Source organism: Silurus meridionalis, chromosome 14, assembly GCF_014805685.1.
Source record: "Silurus meridionalis isolate SWU-2019-XX chromosome 14, ASM1480568v1, whole genome shotgun sequence".
Lineage (NCBI taxonomy): Eukaryota > Metazoa > Chordata > Actinopteri > Siluriformes > Siluridae > Silurus > Silurus meridionalis.
The window spans coordinates 18,984,188-19,003,807 of NC_060897.1; the positions used below are offsets into that span (position 1 = coordinate 18,984,188).

At 41.9% G+C, this 19,620-nt stretch overlaps 2 protein-coding genes across 5 annotated transcripts in view; both read left to right on the forward strand.

The window, feature by feature from the left end:
• zbtb49 (zinc finger and BTB domain containing 49) overlaps positions 1-12,485 on the forward strand; it is a 26,702-nt gene extending 14,217 nt beyond the window's left edge. For 3 of the 4 annotated variants that reach the window (XM_046866378.1, XM_046866377.1, XM_046866379.1), the window contains exons 9-10: positions 11,182-11,343; positions 11,941-12,485. In XM_046866378.1, the coding sequence (XP_046722334.1) occupies positions 11,182-11,343; positions 11,941-12,404 (626 nt within the window). In that variant the 3' untranslated portion in view covers positions 12,405-12,485. The other variant, XM_046866380.1, reaches the window with a different exon arrangement.
• A 1,607-nt stretch (positions 12,486-14,092) lies between these two features.
• Positions 14,093-18,749, forward strand: drd5a (dopamine receptor D5a). The gene has a single exon (XM_046866382.1). It carries the CDS (start codon positions 14,367-14,369, stop codon positions 15,732-15,734), a length of 1,368 nt encoding a protein of 455 aa, XP_046722338.1. The 5' UTR covers positions 14,093-14,366; the 3' UTR covers positions 15,735-18,749.
• Positions 18,750-19,620: the final 871 nt, after the last annotated feature.

The following is a 19,620-nucleotide window of genomic DNA, read 5'->3' on the forward strand; positions in this document are numbered from 1 at the left end:
ACACCTCACTTAATTCATCCCAGAGAGAAATTCACAAACTGATCTCGGATTTTTTCTGATGTTGAATAATTGTAAAAAAAAAAAAACATCTAAAGCATACTTTTTTTTTCACATCTCCAGTAATGACTATTTCCCAGCTTCTGTGAAATGAAGATAATTGAATGAACCTTTCAGGCCAGGTTAGTGAAATTAAGGTCAGCTTGTTCTACCTCTCCTACGATACCTCGATGAGCTTTGACATTTCTAATAACGCCATCGTGTACCTCTCAAAAGTTAGGAGAGTGGAAAAGGGGCTTTGGAGGCCGGTTTTAATTTAGTGAAGCTGTTGTTTAGATTGATGAAGGATATGGCCTTTAGGTAAATAACAAACCACTTTTTTTTGCTAATTACACTTTTTTGCGGGACAAAAAGGCAACCCGGACCAAAAAAAATTTGTACGAAGAAGTATTCTGGATTATTATTAGGAATTAGCAGAAATGGTAAGGGCTTGGCGATGATGAAAGACCAACAGTAAGAATGTCAGAAGTTGTCTAAGGGATAAAAGGTTGGAAATGAGTCACCTGTGTGCTATTTGCCACTTGTCCCTCAATAACGATTTCTTATTAAGTGAAAATGTAGTCTGATTTATTCCATTTCTAACTTGGATAAAGATCAGGATTATTCCGGAAAAAATAAATAAATTCAGATCAGTGTTTTGAAATCATCCTGTACTGTTGACATTTTGCCTCTTTCTAGATGTACATAATTATTCACGCCATTGATGTTTGTATGTGGAATTAAAATGGTATTTGCTTTATGGGATTTTTACTGTGTGTGTTTAATATATATATATATATATATATATATATATATATATATATATATATATATATATATATATATATATATATATATACACAGTACAGACCAAAAGTTTGGACACACCTTCTCATTCAAAGAGTTTTCTTTATTTTCATGACTATGAAAATTGTAGATTCACACTGAAGGCATCAAAACTATGAATTAACACATGTGGAATTATATATGGAATTATATACATAACAAAAAAGTGTGAAACAACTGAAAAATGTCATATTCTAGGTTCTTCAAAGTAGCCACCTTTTGCTTTGATTACTGCTTTGCACACTCTTGGCATTCTCTTGATGAGCTTCAAGAGGTAGTCACCTGAAATGGTCTTCCAACAGTCTTGAAGGAGTTCCCAGAGATGCTTAGCACTTGTTGGCCCTTTTGCCTTCACTCTGCGGTCCAGCTCACCCCAAACCATCTCGATTGGGTTCAGGTCCGGTGACTGTGGAGGCCAGGTCATCTGGCGCAGCACCCCATCACTCTCCTTCTTGGTCAAATAGCCCTTACACAGCCTGGAGGTGTGTTTGGGGTCATTGTCCTGTTGAAAAATAAATGATGGTCCAACTAAACGCAAACCGGATGGAATAGCATGCCGCTGCAAGATGCTGTGGTAGCCATGCTGGTTCAGTATGCCTTCAATTTTGAATAAATCCCCAACAGTGTCACCAGCAAAGCACCCCCACACCATCACACCTCCTCCTCCATGCTTCACGGTGGGAACCAGGCATGTAGAGTCCATCCGTTCACCTTTTCTGCGTTGCACAAAGACACGGTGGTTGGAACCAAAGATCTCAAATTTGGACTCATCAGACCAAAGCACAGATTTCCACTGGTCTAATGTCCATTCCTTGTGTTCTTTAGCCCAAACAAGTCTCTTCTGCTTGTTGCCTTTCTTTAGCAGTGGTTTCCTAGCAGATATTCTACCATGAAGGCCTGATTCACACAGTCTCCTCTTAACAGTTGTTGTAGAGATGTGTCTGCTGCTAGAACTCTGTGTGCCATTGACCTGGTCTCTAATCTGAGCTGCTGTTAACCTGCGATTTCTGAGGCTGGTGACTCTGATGAACTTATCCTCCGCAGCAGAGGTGACTCTTGGTCTTCCTTTCCTGGGCGGTCCGCATGTGAGCCAGTTTCTTTGTAGCGCTTGATGGTTTTGTGACTGCACTTGGGGACACTTTCAAAGTTTTCCCAATTTTTCGGACTGACTGACCTTCATTTCTTAAAGTAATGATGGCCACTCGTTTTCTGTACTTAGCTGCTTTTTCTTGCCATAATACAAATTCTAACAGTCTATTTAGTAGGACTATCAGCTGTGTATCCACCTGACTTCTGCACAACACAACTGATGGTCCCAACCCCATTTATAAGGCAAAAATCACACTTATTAAACCTGACAGGGCACACCTGTGAAGTGAAAACCATTTCAGGTGACTACCTCTTGAAGCTCATCAAGAGAATGCCAAGAGTGTGCAAAGCAGTAATCAAAGCAAAAGGTGGCTACTTTGAAGAACCTACAATATGACATATTTTCAGTTGTTTCACACGTTTTTGTTGTGTATATAATTCCACATGTGTTAATTCATAGTTTTGATGCCTTCAGTGTGACTCTACAATTTTCATAGTCATGAAAATAAGGAAAACTTTTGGTATGTTATATATATATATATATATATATATATATATATATATATATATATATATATATATATATATATATACAGGGAGTGCAGAATTATTAGGGAAGTTGTATTTTTGAGGATTAATTTTATTTGAGGATTTAATTTGAACAACAACCATGTTCTCAATGAACACAAAAAACTCATTAATATCAAAGCTGAATATTTTTGGAAGTAGTTTTTAGTTTTAGCTATTTTAGGGGGATATCTGTGTGTGCAGGTGACTATTACTGTGCATAATTATTAGGCAACTTAACAAAAAACAAATTCATACCCATTTCAATTATTTATTTTTACCAGTGAAACCAATATAACATCTCAACATTCACAAATATACATGTCTGACATTCAAAAACCAAACAAAAACAAATCAAGTTTATTTGTATAGCGCTTTTCACAACAGACATTGTCTCAAAGCAGCTTTACACAAATCAACAGTGATGGTGAATGGTGTGCATTTGTCCCTGATGAGCAAGCCGTGGCGACTGTGGCAAGGAAAAACTCCCTTAGATGTTATGAGGAAGAAACCTTGAGAGGAACCAGACTCAAAAGGGGAACCCATCCTCATCTGGGTGACATCAAGAGTTTGATCATAAATCTTTCAACAATACAGAACACTGGAGAGTGAGAACTAACATGATTACTGGAGTATAAGATTATAAGTAATGTTCTTTCTGCAGTCTTAAACAGTCTATATGGTTAGTAGCTCCGAGTTTTATAAGCTCAGCATTTGTGATCACCACAGATCCAGCATCAGCTTCTCCATGCCAGAGCCTTTAAACACTCCAGGAGGTCCAATGTCAAAACTCCACACATGTAGCGGGATCCAAATGGCACTGGTACGTCTCTAGATGGTTCAGGATGTTTGTGAGTTCGGCATCTACTTCTTTAAAGGTCCGTAATCATCACGAGGTGGGAGGTGACTGAGCTGGAGCAACCTCAGGATGCCTCGGGATGGGGAGAGAAAGAGAAGCAGTGGAGAGGAATTAGCGTAGCTGCTGTTCATGATATTAACAGCACAAGTTGATAATGTGCATGTGATCAGATGTTCTGGAGCACAAGGTTATGATGTGATGTGTGTTATGTGTAGGCTTTGCTAAAAGATACGTTTTAATCTACACTTAAATTGGGTGAGTGTGTCTGAGCCCCGAACACCGTCAGGAAGACTATTCCAGAGTTTAGGAGCTAAATGTGAAAATGCTCTACCACCTTTAGTGGACTTTGCTATTCTAGGAACTACTAGAAGCCCAGAGTTTTGAGATCTCAGGGAGCGTGGCGGATTGTAGCGTGTTAAAAGACTGGATAGATACACGGAGCCAAACCATTTAGTGCTTTATAAGTGAGAAGTAATAGTTTGTAGTCTATTCGAAACTTAACAGGAAGCCAATGTAGGGACGATAAGATCGGGGTTATGTGATCATATTTTTTTGACCTTGTAAGAACTCTGGCTGCTGCATTCTGGACTAACTGAAGCTTGTTTATTAATGAAGCAGGACATCCACCTAGTAACGCATTACAGTAGTCTATTCTGGAGGTCATAAACGCATGGACGAGCTTCTCTGCATCGGATATAGACAACATATTTCTTAGCTTAGAAATATTTCTAAGGTGAAAGAAGGCTGTTTTGTAACCTGATTGATGTGATTTTTGAAAGACAAGTCGCTGTCTAAAATAACACCCAGGTCTTTTACCGTTGAACTAGTGGTTACAGAACATCCGTCTAAATGCAGGTTGAGATGCTGGAGCGCCTGTATACCAGTTTTGGGCCGATGAGCAAAATCTCAGTCTTATCAGAATTTAAAAGTAGAAAGTTATGGGTCATCCAATCTCTTAGTTCCTTAACACACTCAGTCATCCGGGTTAATTGAGCTGTATCGCCTGGTTTAGATGAAATATATAGCTGAGTATCATCAGCATAACAATGGAAGCTAATTCCATGCCTTCTAATAATATTTCCTAACGGAAGCATGTATATTGTGAAGAGCAGGGTCCTAGAACTGAACCTTGCACGCCATAATTTACTTGCATTAGCCTGGATAGCTCTCCATTCAAATCTACGAAATGGTAACGATCGGACAGGTAGGATTTAAACCAGCTTAATGCCTGTCCCTGAATGCCGATGTAATTTTGTAAGCGATCTAGGAGGAGATCATGGTCTATAGTGTCGAATGCAGCACTAAGATCTAGTAAAACCAACAGCGAGATGAAGCCTTGGTCTGAAATCAGTGACCAATATAGCCACCTTTCTTTGCAAGGACACTCAAAAGCCTGCCATCCATGGATTCTGTCAGTGTTTTGATCTGTTCACCATCAACATTGCGTGCAGCAGCAACCACAGCCTCCCAGACACTGTTCAGAGAGGTGTACTGTTTTCCCTCCTTGTAAATCGCACATTTGATGATGGACCACAGGTTCTCAATGGGGTTCAGATCAGGTGAACAAGGAGGCCATATCATTAGATTTTCTTCTTTTATACCCTTTCTTGCCAGCCACGCTGTGGAGTACTTGGACGTGTGTGATGGAGCATTGTCCTGCATGAAAATCATGTTTTTCTTGAACGATGCAGACTTCTTCCTGTACCACTGCTTGAAGAAGGTGTCTTCCAGAAACTAAACCCAAACCTGTACTCCACCTCCACCTTGCTGGCGTCTGAGTCGGACTGGAGCTCTCTGCCCTTTACCAATCCAGCCACGGGCCCATCCATCTGGCCCATCAAGACTCACTCTCATTTCATCAGTCCATAAAACCTTAGAAAAATCAGTCTTGAGATATTTCTTGGCCCAGTCTTGACGTTTCAGCTTGTGTGTCTTGTTCAGTGGTGGTCGACTTTCTGCCTTTCTTACCTTGGCCATGTCTCTGAGTATTGCACACCTTGTGCTTTTGGGCACTCCAGTGATGTTGCAGCTCTGAAATATGGCCAAACTGGTGGCAAGTGGCATCTTGGCAGCTGCACGCTTGACTTTTCTCAGTTCACGGGCAGTTATTTTGCGCCTTGGTTTTTCCACACGCTTCTTGCGACCCTGTCGACTATTTTGAATGAAACGCTTGATTGTTCGATGATCACGCTCAGAAGCTTGGCTATTTTAAGACTGCTGCATCCTCTGCAATATATCTCACTATTTTTGACTTTTCTGAGCCTGTCAAGTCCTTCTTTTGACCCATTTTGCCAAAGGAAAGGAAGTTGCCTAATAATTATGCACACCTGATATAGGGTGTTGATGTCATTAGACCACACCCCTTCTCATTACAGAGATGCACATCACCTAATATGCTTAATTGGTAGTAGGCTTTCCAGCCTATACAGCTTGGAGTAAGACAACATGCATAACGAGGATGATGTGGTCAAAATACTCATTTGCCTAATAATTCTGCACTCCTGTATATATATATATATATATATATATATATATATATATATATATATATATATATATATATATATATATATATATACATACACACATTTGTTGGTTGCATTTACCCCACTGTGTCAACACGAGTTTGATCTTTCTATTACTAGTTACATTTGGCAGCTTGGATGGAGATACAAAAGCACTCATTTACATTAACATTTAGCAGACACCCTTTTCCAGAGTGACAGACAAAAGTGCTTTAAATCAGTGAATTAATATTGGTTCTCTCTCAAGTCTCTTTAAAGCTGAAACAAGAAACTGTACTTGGTTCCATCCTTTCATTTTCACCAGCCCTTTTTCCTTCAACCCTGACCAGTTTTTAAAATTTTGTTTTTCACGAAAGCCATTTCCGCAGCACGATGCTTCCACCACCATGTTTCATGGTAATAAGTTATAATTGTTGGGTCTCATCAAACCAGAGAACCGGTGTTGTTTAAAGCTGCAGGTGTGCTCATATTGAGATCGACACTTTAAGTTCACCCAGGTGGACTTCATTCAACTAATTAGGTGAGTGATAAGGGAGAGTAAGAAGTGAAAGGATGCCAGTTCACAGAAATTGGAGTAAATACAAATGCAGTCATGTCTTTTATAGTTTGTAACCAATTTGGCAAACCATTTTAGCATTATGGGCTGTAACATATAATCCAAATCCATTACACACACGTGACTCTCAATCACATCTTGTTAGGTCAGATGGCAACTCTACATTGAGTATACAAATATGTGATGCCCCATGACTCCATCCAGCATCTTGTTCCCAGTATTTTTTTCTTTCAGAATAGTCTCTGGAAGCACTATTAGTTCCACAAAGATTCCTCTGTCACTAGAGAGGCATAATGCAAAACTGCAGGTTGAGAAAAAGCGAGTTTTACAAAAACTGGTCTGTTTGGATGCACTGGGTGGTTTAGACAGATTATAAAGCACGTGAGTAGATAATCTCAGCGAAGATTATACAAATAGGTTTTGACAACATATATAAAATAGCATGAGAGGAAAGAAGCAAACGGAAAGATAAAGAACGTTCGAATCTGCAACAAACTGCATTATAAGTAAAAGCTGTTGGTGTTGGATGGGAGACCTTGCATACGCGGTATGGTCAAAAGTATTGGGACATCCAAATTTCCAGCCATATGTGGTTCTTTCCCAAATTGTTAGCACAAACTTGGAGGTACACAATTGTATAGGATCTCTTTGGATGTAATCGCTTCACTTGAATGAGGAGACCCAAACCTGTTCCAGGAGGACAATGCCCCTGTGCACAAAGCCAGATCCATAAAGATATGCTTTACATGGTTTGGAGTGGAAGATCTTGAGTGGCCTATAGAGTGCTCTTTACATTATTACCTGACTTATGGCTGAATGAGCACAAATCTCCCCAAACACACTTCAAACTCTAGTGAAACATCTTCCTAGAAGAGTGCAGGTTATTATAACAGCAAATAGGAACTAAATGTGGAATAAGATGTTCAAAAACTATGCTCAGGTGTCCACAAACATTTGAACATAATGTATATTTATCCATGGCTCGACAATGAATCAGAATTGTGAATAATTATATGAAAGACTAGTGTGATTATCCGAGGCATTCTCTTCTTTATACCATTCTGTTATATTTTTTTCTCACAGCCATTAGTGTGCTGTTGCACTTGGATCCACAAAATAAACGTCTTAAGACTTCAAGAAACAATCTGATGCTACAAATGAATCTTTATTGTATATTTGTGTTTTAAGCTGGTGATTAGCTCTGCTAGCTACTTTATTTAAGCAGTTTATTCATATTTTTTCAAATACATTTTCTTTTTTAACTAGCTGCTAAATAGATTTTCTTTTCAAATGCAAAAGTGATGAAATAGGACTGGGCTAATTAGTATTTTTCTGTTAAAGCTGTTTTCAGTGCTAAAGTGAGTGATTAAGGATGTGTCTCCTGTTTATTATTTGCCTGCTGAGGTTCACAGTGTTTTTGAAGTTTGCACAAAAAAAGGGTTTGAAAATTAGCACAAATTTCATGTTTGTTAATATTGAATTTTCTAAAATTCTTCTTCTTAACTGTTCTACTTATTTCTCCTTTTTAGAGAAATTCTTAAAGCTGGACATAAAACGCTAAAGAATCCATAGCGCTTGCATTACCCACTAGCAACTTCCTGGTTAGCGGCTAACACAAGCGCTATGAATGCTTTACTCTGCACGCACAGTCACATGGAGCACTGACCTTCATTAGGCAGCATGCCTATTCTGACCACGTGAACACTCTCTCACACGTGAGATTCTCCCCCCGGAAACAACATGATCTCATTTACGCACCCACCCTATGCGCCAGATTTGTCTCCGGGCGGACTTCGCCCTCTTCCTGAAGATAAAGATCCAGCCCAAAGGTTGCCATTTTGACAGCATTGCAGAGATCCAAAAGAAAAAGAAAACTTTTCAGGACACATTCCAGAAGTGTCAGGAACGCTGGGAGCGCTGTAATGCTGTGCAAGGGGACTAGTTTTAAAGTGATAGCGTTTAAGCGTAGATAAATTTAGTAGTTTTTTGAAAATAGAGGTAAAATGTTTGATACTACCTTATATACAAGTATCTCCCAATAGTGAGTACAGCCCTCACATTTCAGCAACCACTTGATCTTCTCAAGGGACAAAACTGTAGAAATGAATGACTGTTATCAATGTGCAGCTTGTACCAGTACAGATTTACTGTCCTCTAAAAATAACTCAACATACACCAATTATTATTTCTTATCTGCCATATGGTGATCACGTTTGTTATTGATCCAGATCCTATCTTTGGGGACAGTAGAAATCTTCCTACACGCCTTTTTATTGATTTTTATCATTCATGAGAAGAAAACAAACAACATATCATACAAACGGTAGGCTTTAAATCCTAGACCTGGGACTGTATATCCTGAAGCTATACAAGATAACTTATAATGCTGAAAGGAGGCAATTAGCAAAATTGACACACAAATGCAAACAACCTTTTTCTACTACTACTTCTTTTGGCTGCTCCCGTTAGGGGTCACCACATCCGTCTCCATATCACCCTTTCCTGCCTCTTTTAAACCAACTTGCCCCTTTGCCACCATGTCCCAGGTTTGCTTCCCAAGCAAGGAACCAGCCCAGCCACTGGGTAATTACACAAGCCAGTGCACACTCATGTCCCGCTCCAAGCCTCGATGAAACTGTGAGGTTGCATCAGGAAAATCATACAGTAAAAAAAAAAGCCTGCAACAAAGCAAATTTGCAGACCAGTGATCTGTTGTGGCGACCCCTAAATGAGGCAGCTAAAGAAATGACAAAACCTCTGGAGCAGGAACAACCAGCACATATGCACACATTGGGTAACCTTTTGACACCAAGCGAGATGGCCGTGTTTTTCATCTACTCCGATTCCCATTCTACGATTTGGCTAAGTTCCCGAATTGCTTAATTCTTGGTGTTTGTGGGAAAACGAGGCTGATTTTTTTCAGTCAAACTGATTAAATTCAAAGTTATTTCTATACCACTTTTAAAAAGAAACATTGTACCAAAGCAGGTTTACATAAATATCTAGAATGTCTGAGTCGTAAATAAGTTTAACGAATGAGCCAGAGGTGACAGTGGAAAACTCCCTGAGAGGATCTGAGGAAGAAACCTTGAGAGGAACCGACCTCTAAAGGGAACTCATCCTCATTTGGGTGACGCTGAATGTTCGTTCATTAGGGTTCCATGATTGTCCATCGATGGCAATGTCACTCGAAGCCGTTGTTGCATCCCGTCCACAATAACTACAGTTCAAATCCATCTTCATCGTTCTTCAGTTTAACCCTCTACAATAACCTTTGGCCATCCCCAGCTGCAGCACCTAGTGGTCTCCAATTAAAGAGAGTTCTGGATATCTGGAGAGCAGAAGCAGGGACAATGCTTGGGGTAGAAGACTGGAACACTTACGACAGTGTTTATCCCTGTTACTGTGAGACTTTCGAAGAAAAAAACAACAACACATTTAGCTTGCTAATGAAGAAACACTCAATTCCATACATACAATTTAGTTTATGACCCTGAGCTCATGGCTCCATTTTGCCCCCCAGAGTTTAATTTTAAACCATGGAATCTATAATCCATTTGGTGGGATGGATTAGAGACTTTATCGGGCTGTACGTTTGACCCCCCACCCCTCGTTCTAAGCATTTTGATTTAATTATGCTGCCGGAGTGATAGCAATGCTTACATATAAAAAACAAAAACGCTCTTCAAGACAGATGAAGCACACATCTCTAATGAGCCATTTCGCTGACCAAAATTAAAACCAGTCAGTGACTTTTTCCCCCTCGTGTTGTATCTCTGCTACATCCAAGTGAGATGCAACCGCATTGGTTCTTATCTAAGTATTTACTTTAGTTATTTGGTAACTTCTTAAACGATCATAAATATGATCGTATATTATCCTGATAACTACAACAGTCTTATCTTAATTAATGCTCAATTTTCTGAGTGTCCGATCGAGTTTACATTTCACTGCAAGTTGTATGCCACATATATAACTATGTTTGTGACAAATAAAAACTTGAATCTTGAATTCACCGGTCCAATAGATCCCTTGTCTTAACTGCAGTTTTAAAAAAAAGGGCCTGAGCAAATGTACATCTCGTGGAGACAAGCCGATGCCCTCCGGGCTGGAAATGTGTGTCTAGATGTGTTGTTAAATGCTGTGCAGATTTAAGATAAAGATGAAAGAAGGTAGCTAGAAAAGCATGAAATGGCAATTTTTTGGATCTTTTATAAGTTATAGTGTTCGCTTTTTTTAATTTTTTTATTTTTTTTTATTTTATTACACTAGCATGAAATTTTCCCTTTCACTCGACCCAAACCTGTTCCAGCATGACAATTCCCCCATGCACAATGCCAGCTTCATTAAGATATGCGTTGCATGGGTCAGAGTGGAAGATCTCCTGCTATAGAGCTCTGACCTCAACCCTACTGAACACCTTTGGAATGAATCGGAATGCTGACTGCACTCCAGGCGTCGTCACCTCACCTACACCAGTACCTGACTTTACTAATACAAAATCTAGTGGAACATCTACCCAGAAGAGTGGATGTTATTATAAAAGTGAATGGGGATTAAGTGTGGAATGGGATGTTCAAACAGCACATACTAGGTGTTTACAAATCTATTTAAAGATGGAAATATTTGTGTTTGGGGTGTTGTGTTGCTATGTGTTCGATGTAAAAACAAGAGGCTCTAATAGAAATTGTGTGTGTGTGTAGGCTTTGGCAACCTCAGTAATCTGAAGGAGCACAAGAAGACTCACAGTTCAGAGAAAGAATTTATCTGCGATCAGTGTGGCAAGTCGTTCAACATGCAGAGAAAACTAATCAAACACACAATGAGGCACACGGGAGAGAAACCGTACTGCTGCCAGACCTGCGGTGAGTCACGCTCACACAAACACACACAAACACACACATCTGCCTGCCAATTTATATATTCCTAACTATTTGCTTACGTTTTTTTTTAATTATTATTATTGTTCCAACGTTTTGATGATGCTGTAATACAGTGAGTCTGATCATGAAAAACATCACAGTAGTTATTTGGTCAGTTTTACTGGAGGTCTTCTGCATCATACTGATCCTTCTTCCTGTCAGTAAACCATACACATCAGCACGTGTTGTGGAATTAGCTGAAACACATCCCGACATAAAGCGAATTCTCTGTACCATATTGAATTGCAGAGCATCAGATTTTTTCCATTGGATCGTATTGCACTGAATCGCATTGTGTTGAAGCAAATCGGATCGCACGCATCAGTAGCTGCTTCATATGTATCTTTAATGTATCGTATCGTTGGATATGCAACGAGATGCGAATCGCATCTGCATCAGTTTTTTGCTACCAGAATGTGACATTTTGTCTTTGAGAAAAAGGTACCGCATGTAAGTCTTCTAAGAAAAAATATATAAAGTTTTTATAATTTTTGCACCCTGAGTATGCAAAACGCAGTAACTGTGATGGCTTGTTTTTAGGTAAGTGCTTCGCCGGGTCAGGTGACCTCCAGCGGCACGTGCGTTCGCACACAGGCGAGCGCCCGTACGTGTGTGAAACCTGCGGGAAAGGGTTCACGCGCACCGCAGTGTTACGCAGACACCGAAATTCTCACTGCAATGCCCAAACACGCGACTCTGCCCCCGCGGACACTGACTCGGACCCTCAACACACACACTCTCAACTGCACACCGTAACCCCCACCCAGTCTCAAGACTCTCCTCAGGCTGTTCCAAACCCTCCGGAAAGTTCCAGACAGGCCTCTCACGACTCCGCGTTAAACTCGCCGCACCCTTCCTCTTCGTCGTCTTGTCTCCCGGATCTGCGTTCGAACGCTCCGCATCATTTTGCATCCAAACCCCTCTCTTTGAACGCCAAGGCGCCTTTCTATCCTCCAAGGCCCGCCCTGCACTCGGACTCCTCGTTCAGCTGGGACTCGTCATGAAAATGCCATATTGAGTCTTCGGTGTTTGGCGTCTGTTCATTCTGTTGATTATTGAAGAGGAATAAAAAAATTCATAAATGATGTACACGTGAGACTCGTCATTTCAAATCCGCTACGATCGTAGGGATTTCTGTGAATTCTCCAACGTTGTGGAAATGTCGAACTTTAAAAAAAGGCACATTTTGGACACTTGTGTATGATTTCATTTACCGTGGCCACTAGAGTGCACCATATTCTTATGTCCGGTATGTGCTCACGTGGGGTCTAATGCATTGTATTTAACGTATATTTTTCCTCCTGAGTTGGTTTTCTGAATGCCCGCTCTTTTTGTGCCACGCTAATTTCTGTCCTGGAGTATAATATTGTCTTTCATACTGTTAATACGGTGCTGTTAAGGACCAGACACATGGGCTTTTCTGTGCTTTTATACTCGTGTGCTGTGACCTTGCCTATTTAATCAATGAACCTGTACTCTGTGTGTGTGTGTGTGTGTGTGTGTGTGTGTGTGTGTGTGTGTGTGTGTGTGATCACTGCGGCGTGCTTGCCGTGCCACACTGATGAATACGAATTCGAGACCTGATGTTGTCTTTACTCTTCACTAAACAGACGAATGAAATTTAACCTACTCGAGACCCTTGTCGCCTGGTGTGCCAGAAATCTTTACACATGGTTGCGGAGGAGGTCCTCAGTGTGGCAGGTTCATGGACGAAGGCACAGCGAGCTCCAAAAATCATTGGTAAAGCGGATAAAGGAACAAATATTAACTTATGAACCTGCTTGGAGGAGTGCGGAATTGTTTCACGTCTCCACTCACAAAAAAGGAAGTTCTGCGGGGCAAACATTTCTCCAAGGATCGGGGGGGGGGGGTGGATTTAAGAAGATGAGCACTAGATGTCATCTCCATGGCAACAGAGCCTGTTCTTTTATCTAAATACCAACGTAAGCTCCTGGAGGTTGCTATAAAAATCGTCAGACTTTTGACACTTGAGCACGGGATCGATTTATCGAGCTTGTTATGAATGGATCGAACCTAAATTCTTTCTCATGAACGTTTATGCAAAAATTTGGTAGTTAGAATAAAAAAATATATAATTTTTTGAAAATATTTTTATCCTACTTGAACTGATTGTGGTCAGTTGTTGCTCAGCCACCTCAAGGTTGGTTGTTTTATTATGTGCATGCTGAGACATTTTTCTCCTCACCACAGTTCCTTCTTTGGACCAAAGTTGTCCATTTTCTTCAGATGCAGGAGACCCTGGACAGATGAGACACATGACTTTTCCAGCCTTATGTGATTCCTCCCCAAACTCTTCCTACAAAATTTGAGGCATGCAATTGTATGGACATGCTAGCATGAAATTTCCCACTTGAACAAGGGTCCCAAACCTGTTCCAGCATGACAGAACCCCTGTGAAGGGTGAAGATATGGTTTACATGAGTTGAAGTGGAAGATCTAAATTCGGTTCAATTCTGTTTTGACATATTAACAAAAGAATGATACACAATTTCTTTTGTGCAAACACTTTCTGTCTCTCTCTCCTTCTCGCTCTATCCCTCTTTTATCTCTTTCTGTTTTTTTCTCCATCTCTCTTCCCTTTCACCCTCTCTCCCCAGCTCTATATTTTAACTCTCTCTCTCTCTCTCTCTCTCTCTCTCTCTCTCTCTCTCTCTCTCTCTATTCCATCCCTCCCCTCTCCCTCTCTCTCTTTTTGTGAAGCGGATCTGTTTCTCAGTTCGCGCGCGCTCAGAGCAGAGAGGTGGCACGGAAACTCTTTCTCGTGGAATTAAACAAACTCTGCTGTGACTTTTGTTTTTGCATGAAAATAATTAGAATTTAGAAAAATGGCATGGGCGGCTGCCGGACTGCCCAGGCGCGCGCTCGCCTCTGGAAGCGGAACGCACGCCGCGGCGCCGCCGCTGCACCCGCTGCGCGCGCTCACCTGACCCCGTTGCGCCGTGGCCATGCGGAACCGGAGCGAGGCGGACGAGGAGGACGGCGGCGGCCGCCGCGACCTGGCGCTGCGCGCGCTCACCGGATGCGCGCTCTCGGCGCTCGTGCTGTGCACTCTCTTCGGCAACGTGCTGGTGTGCGCGGCCGTGCTGCGCTTCCGCCACCTGCGCTCCAAGGTCACCAACACGTTTATCGTGTCCCTCGCGGTGTCCGACCTTCTCGTGGCCGTGCTCGTCATGCCATGGAAAGCCGTGGCGGAAGTCGCCGGGTTCTGGCCGTTCGGCGCCTTCTGTGACATCTGGGTCACGTTTGACATCATGTGTTCCACGGCGAGCATCCTCAACCTGTGCGTGATCAGCGTGGACAGGTACTGGGCCATCTCGAGCCCTTTCCGGTACGAGCGCAAGATGACCCAGCGCGCCGCGTTCGTCATGATCGGCGTCACGTGGACTCTGTCTGTGCTCATCTCGTTCATACCGATCCAGTTGAACTGGCACAAGGCCAGCGGCGGAGCGGAGATCGTGCGAGGGTTTAACGGCACCGGCGCCACGGCACGCGCGCTCACCGACGCGGAGCAGAACAACTGCGATTCGAGTTTGAACCGCGAGTACGCCATCTCCTCATCGCTCGTGAGCTTCTACATCCCCGTGGCGATCATGATCGTCACTTACACTCGCATCTACCGGATCGCGCAGATGCAGATAGGCCGAATCGCGTCGCTCGAGCGCGCCGCGGAGCACGCGCAGAGCTGCAGGAGCGGCAGCCGCGCGCTCGTGTGCCAGCAGCAGCACCAGCAGCAGCAGCAACAGCACAGCAGTTTGAAGACCTCCATCAACCGCGAAACCAAAGTGCTAAAGACCCTGTCCGTGATCATGGGCGTGTTCGTGTGCTGCTGGCTTCCGTTCTTCATCCTCAACTGCATGGTGCCGTTTTGCGCGAGACGCCGGGAGAGCAGCGGTGACCGGCGTGCCGGCCTGCCCTGCGTCAGCGAGACGACCTTCGACGTGTTCGTGTGGTTCGGCTGGACAAACTCGTCTCTCAACCCTGTGATCTACGCGTTCAACGCCGAGTTCCGGAGAGCGTTCGCGAGCCTGCTGGGCTGCCGGCGCCTGTGCGCCAAGACGCCGGTGGAGACCGTGAACATCAGCAACGAGTTCGTGTCCTACAACCACGACACGCTGGTGCACAAGGAGATCGCCGACGCCTACGTGAACATCATCCCCAACGTGGTGGAGTGCACGGACCACGAGGACACGTTCGACCGAATTTCTCAGCTCTCGCGCCAGGAGGAAGAGGAAGATGAGGATGTCGTGGTCACGGACTCGGCGGAAATAAGCCTGGGCAGACTCACTCCTTTCAGCAGGAACGGAATTCGCTGAGGTCGCGCGCAACAAGTGAGGAGAGAGTCAGCAGTGGCGGGAATACACAGCAAAATCCAACAGCGTGCAAAAACCTGTAACAGCCACTCATCATCATCATCATCATCATCATCATCATATGCAATATATAAGAATTGAATGCAAAACATTTACAGAGCATTAACCTATAAATATCTTTATAGCCTTTAATGCTAATTTTATTCATTTAAAAAATAGTCTAAATATATAAATACACTATAACATATATGTAGATTATTATAAATAAATAAATAAAGTAATTAGTAGGATAATACAGTAAAAATGCATTATTATTATTATTATTATTATTATTATTATTATTATTAATATAAACAATTATACTGAATGTAGAATTAAGACCTTGCAGTCTGTATATATTATAATGTAATATAAGGCTTGGAAAATCCAAATATTTGTTTATTTTTTACACTGGATTGAAAGCTGTTTGCGTCGCTGAGGTTTCTGTACATGTTAATTTCATACCTTAAGAGTTAAGACTCAACACAAGCACTTTAGGGTTTAATGGGATATTCAATCAAGTCAAGTGGCTTTTATTGTGCTTTCAGCCTAAGATCGACTACAGAAAAATTTTTGAGGACCAGAAACACTGCGATGCTGTAAATCCTGGTTTACACTGCAGGTTGAAAAAGGTTCAGTGAAACCAGCCGTCATGTCCGCAGACAAGTAAACAGGCGAAAAGGCAGTAATTCAGTGCTGTGGGCATTATTTTACAATCGGAAGAACATTAGAATTCATTCACAAATCTTATTGTTTGTTTGTTTGCATTCATACATCAGGAGGCATCTGTCCATTTCACTGTTGCACTCCTAAGCATTAAAGCTACACTGCTGATGATGTAATTGTATTGCACCAGTGCAACATTTCAATCAACAACGAATATGTCAGTTACAAGAATCAGTCCCGTGGATTTTGCTGTGTACTGAAAGCGAAACGTGCAATTAACTATTTAAGGCGTCTTAATGAGCAAGGAGGAAGTGTACCGTTACACCGGCCTCCCAAGCAACAAGGATCTACATGGAACCCGAACGAGAAACTGATGCGCAATATCACGGGGGATTTGTACGGACCGATGTGACTCACCCCAGAAAAAAAAAAGGATCAGCCATTTCATCACTAATCCGACTAACAGACTTTGTGAAAATGGGACGCGGCCTTACGTGACCCGTTTGCTCAGACGGCCTTACATGCAAAAGAAAACGAGTGCAATATTAGTATTTCTCTCTGTGTTCAGTCTGGAGCTTATTCCAAATGTTGAAGTGCCCACAGTCTGTCTGTATGTGTGTGTGGGTTTTTTTTAAATCTGTCTCGCCCGTCATGTTCACACGGCTGCTAATGTAGTGATTGTGTTCTGGTCGATTTGTTTGTTCGTTTCAGACCCCAATCTACGGCACAAGAAGGGCGAAATAACTCAAAAAGTAGGCGTCGCCATAGTTCATAATACATGATTGCTCACTGCCATTAAAATCATTATAATGAATTATCATCACTGCCAGTCTAATTCTTTAATTAACCGCAGACGGCTGGCATAAAAAAGAAAGGATCTGGCATAAACACATTTAAAGGCCATGCATAGGAGCGTGGCATAGGATTATGCAAAAAAATGGACCGAAGGAATGGACAGAAAATAGATCCTTATTACATCGAGCTCACTTTTTCAGAACGTTTCGGTTCACACTGATGACCTGACCATGGATGTAGTAATCGAAGGTCTATATTATCTGCGTTTAATCTGACACGGTTATCGTTTAGTGTGTGCCAGAATCCAGTCAGGATTTTATTAGGGGCGTGTCACACTGCATGACAAGTAATAATCGTAAGAGACTGCTGAAAGCACGCGGCCGAAAGCAGCACTTCATTCATCTTGAGTAAGCGTGGTGTCCCGCTCAGGGTCATGGTATACAGCGGCTGCTCTGCGAGACGCTTTAAAATCTCTAGCAAAAGGTTCGGGGAGAAGTGCCAAACTTTACATTGAAGCACAGGCCGTAGCCTTGTATTAATGTCAAGGATACAGCAGGGGTAAGCTGCTTTTCTCGTTCGTTACATAACTCCAGGCTGTCCTGTTGTGAAGGTTTTTTTGGGAAATAAAGCTATAGACTGTGGCTCCGAAGACTCCAAGGACGCAATCGATGTGCATCATCTCAGTTCTTCTGTCACCCTCCATGCTTTGTGTGCAATATGGTAAAGGAAGGGAGACCCCGGGCATGCTGTTTACAGGGTTTTATTCCATTCATACCACTGCAGTCTGGCCATGATTATCATTTTCAAGTTGTTAACAAAGGAGTGCTTTTAAACCGTTTTCTAGATGGTGGAACATCCACAAGACCAATTAGAACCGGTTCGAACTGTAATCAGATGCTCTCAAAGCATTCGATCATGTTAGAGAGAAATCCGAAAGCACAATTTTCTGAAGGCTCACTCATAGAGGAGAACCTACTGACCGTAACAAAGCACTGACACTGGAGTCCCATCAATGTGAAATAAATCTTGCCAGTTATTTTTCTTTTGTTAACTAATGCAACATTTTTGTGTTTATTATTAGCTCTTCAAAATCACTGTGAATCGACCGTTGCTGTAGAACGCATGCTTTATCGAACCGAGCAAACGGAATAGAAACCTGTGATCCGAATCATACCCGCCGTTCCCTTCCAATCTGCTGCTATAGAAAACGAATCCATGCCTTTCGAACCAGATTTGAGAATTCAGCAGCGCAGTGGTATAAATGTTTTCCCAATACATTCAACACAATTCATTTGAAATCCTTAGGCCTGTACATTGCTCTTCTGTGAAATATAATCCAAATATATTGTCCATGTTGATAAAAGGCAGAGGACGTTTCAGCTCCTGAAGCTATTTGGCTTCACTTTGTACGATCTGTTTACGTTGTACCGTGTACAATCGTCTTGTGTTAACGTTTCTAAATTAGCTAAAAGTTTCATCACCTGCTGTACAGAGGAATAAAACACAATCTGATGATCACACGCTGATGTTTTATTGCGCTTGCTTTAAAAAAAGATTCGTCCCATATTTCGAGAAGAAAACGGTGTCGGACTGCAGAAATGCCTGCTGGGTAAGTTGTGCTTCCAACATCCACAGTGATGAATTTCATTGCCAACTGATAGGAAGATATGAAGTAGCTTTTAATATAGTGACCAAGGAGGTTCCATGCTGGGGAACAAGGTCTGGTGTCTTCTAATACAAAATCTCTGCAATTTCAATTTAATGTTCATATATTTTATTCTGCAATGTTGTATATGCACCAAAGTATCCACTTATACCATATACAGCAACGGTATTAAACTCATATTTTCTGCTAGGTAGCATGTCAAATGCTTTTAACACAAAAATACATTAGGCACAAATCCAACACATGGGGGGACTTTTTTAGAAGCCTGGGAAAACTGGACAGGATGAAATGGGGACAATCTTAAAAGAAAATCCATTTCATAATAACTAAAAGTGTTCGGATTGAGTGTTAAATTCTTTCAAAGCACTTTTCATAAACCACACTGCTTCGCAATCTTGCTGATCATCTAGCAATGCATCAAGGCCCTTCTATGTTCTGGCACTTAGATTTAAGAATAAACTTCCCCTAGATGCCTTAAAAGCCGAATCGCACACTTTCTTCAACCGAACCTACAGATATACATGTTCACAACGTACTTAAATGTGCACAAAGGACAGTAGCTTAGTCCCTGACCCACTGTGTATTCATTAATAGACTCGTCATTTCTGCCAGGTCTGAATAAAGATGTCTGCCAAATGCCATAAATGTTCACTTTCCCTATTAGCCAGCAACTTATTCTCCTTAGACATTAATCTCATGTCCTTAGCAGAACGTTTATTACAT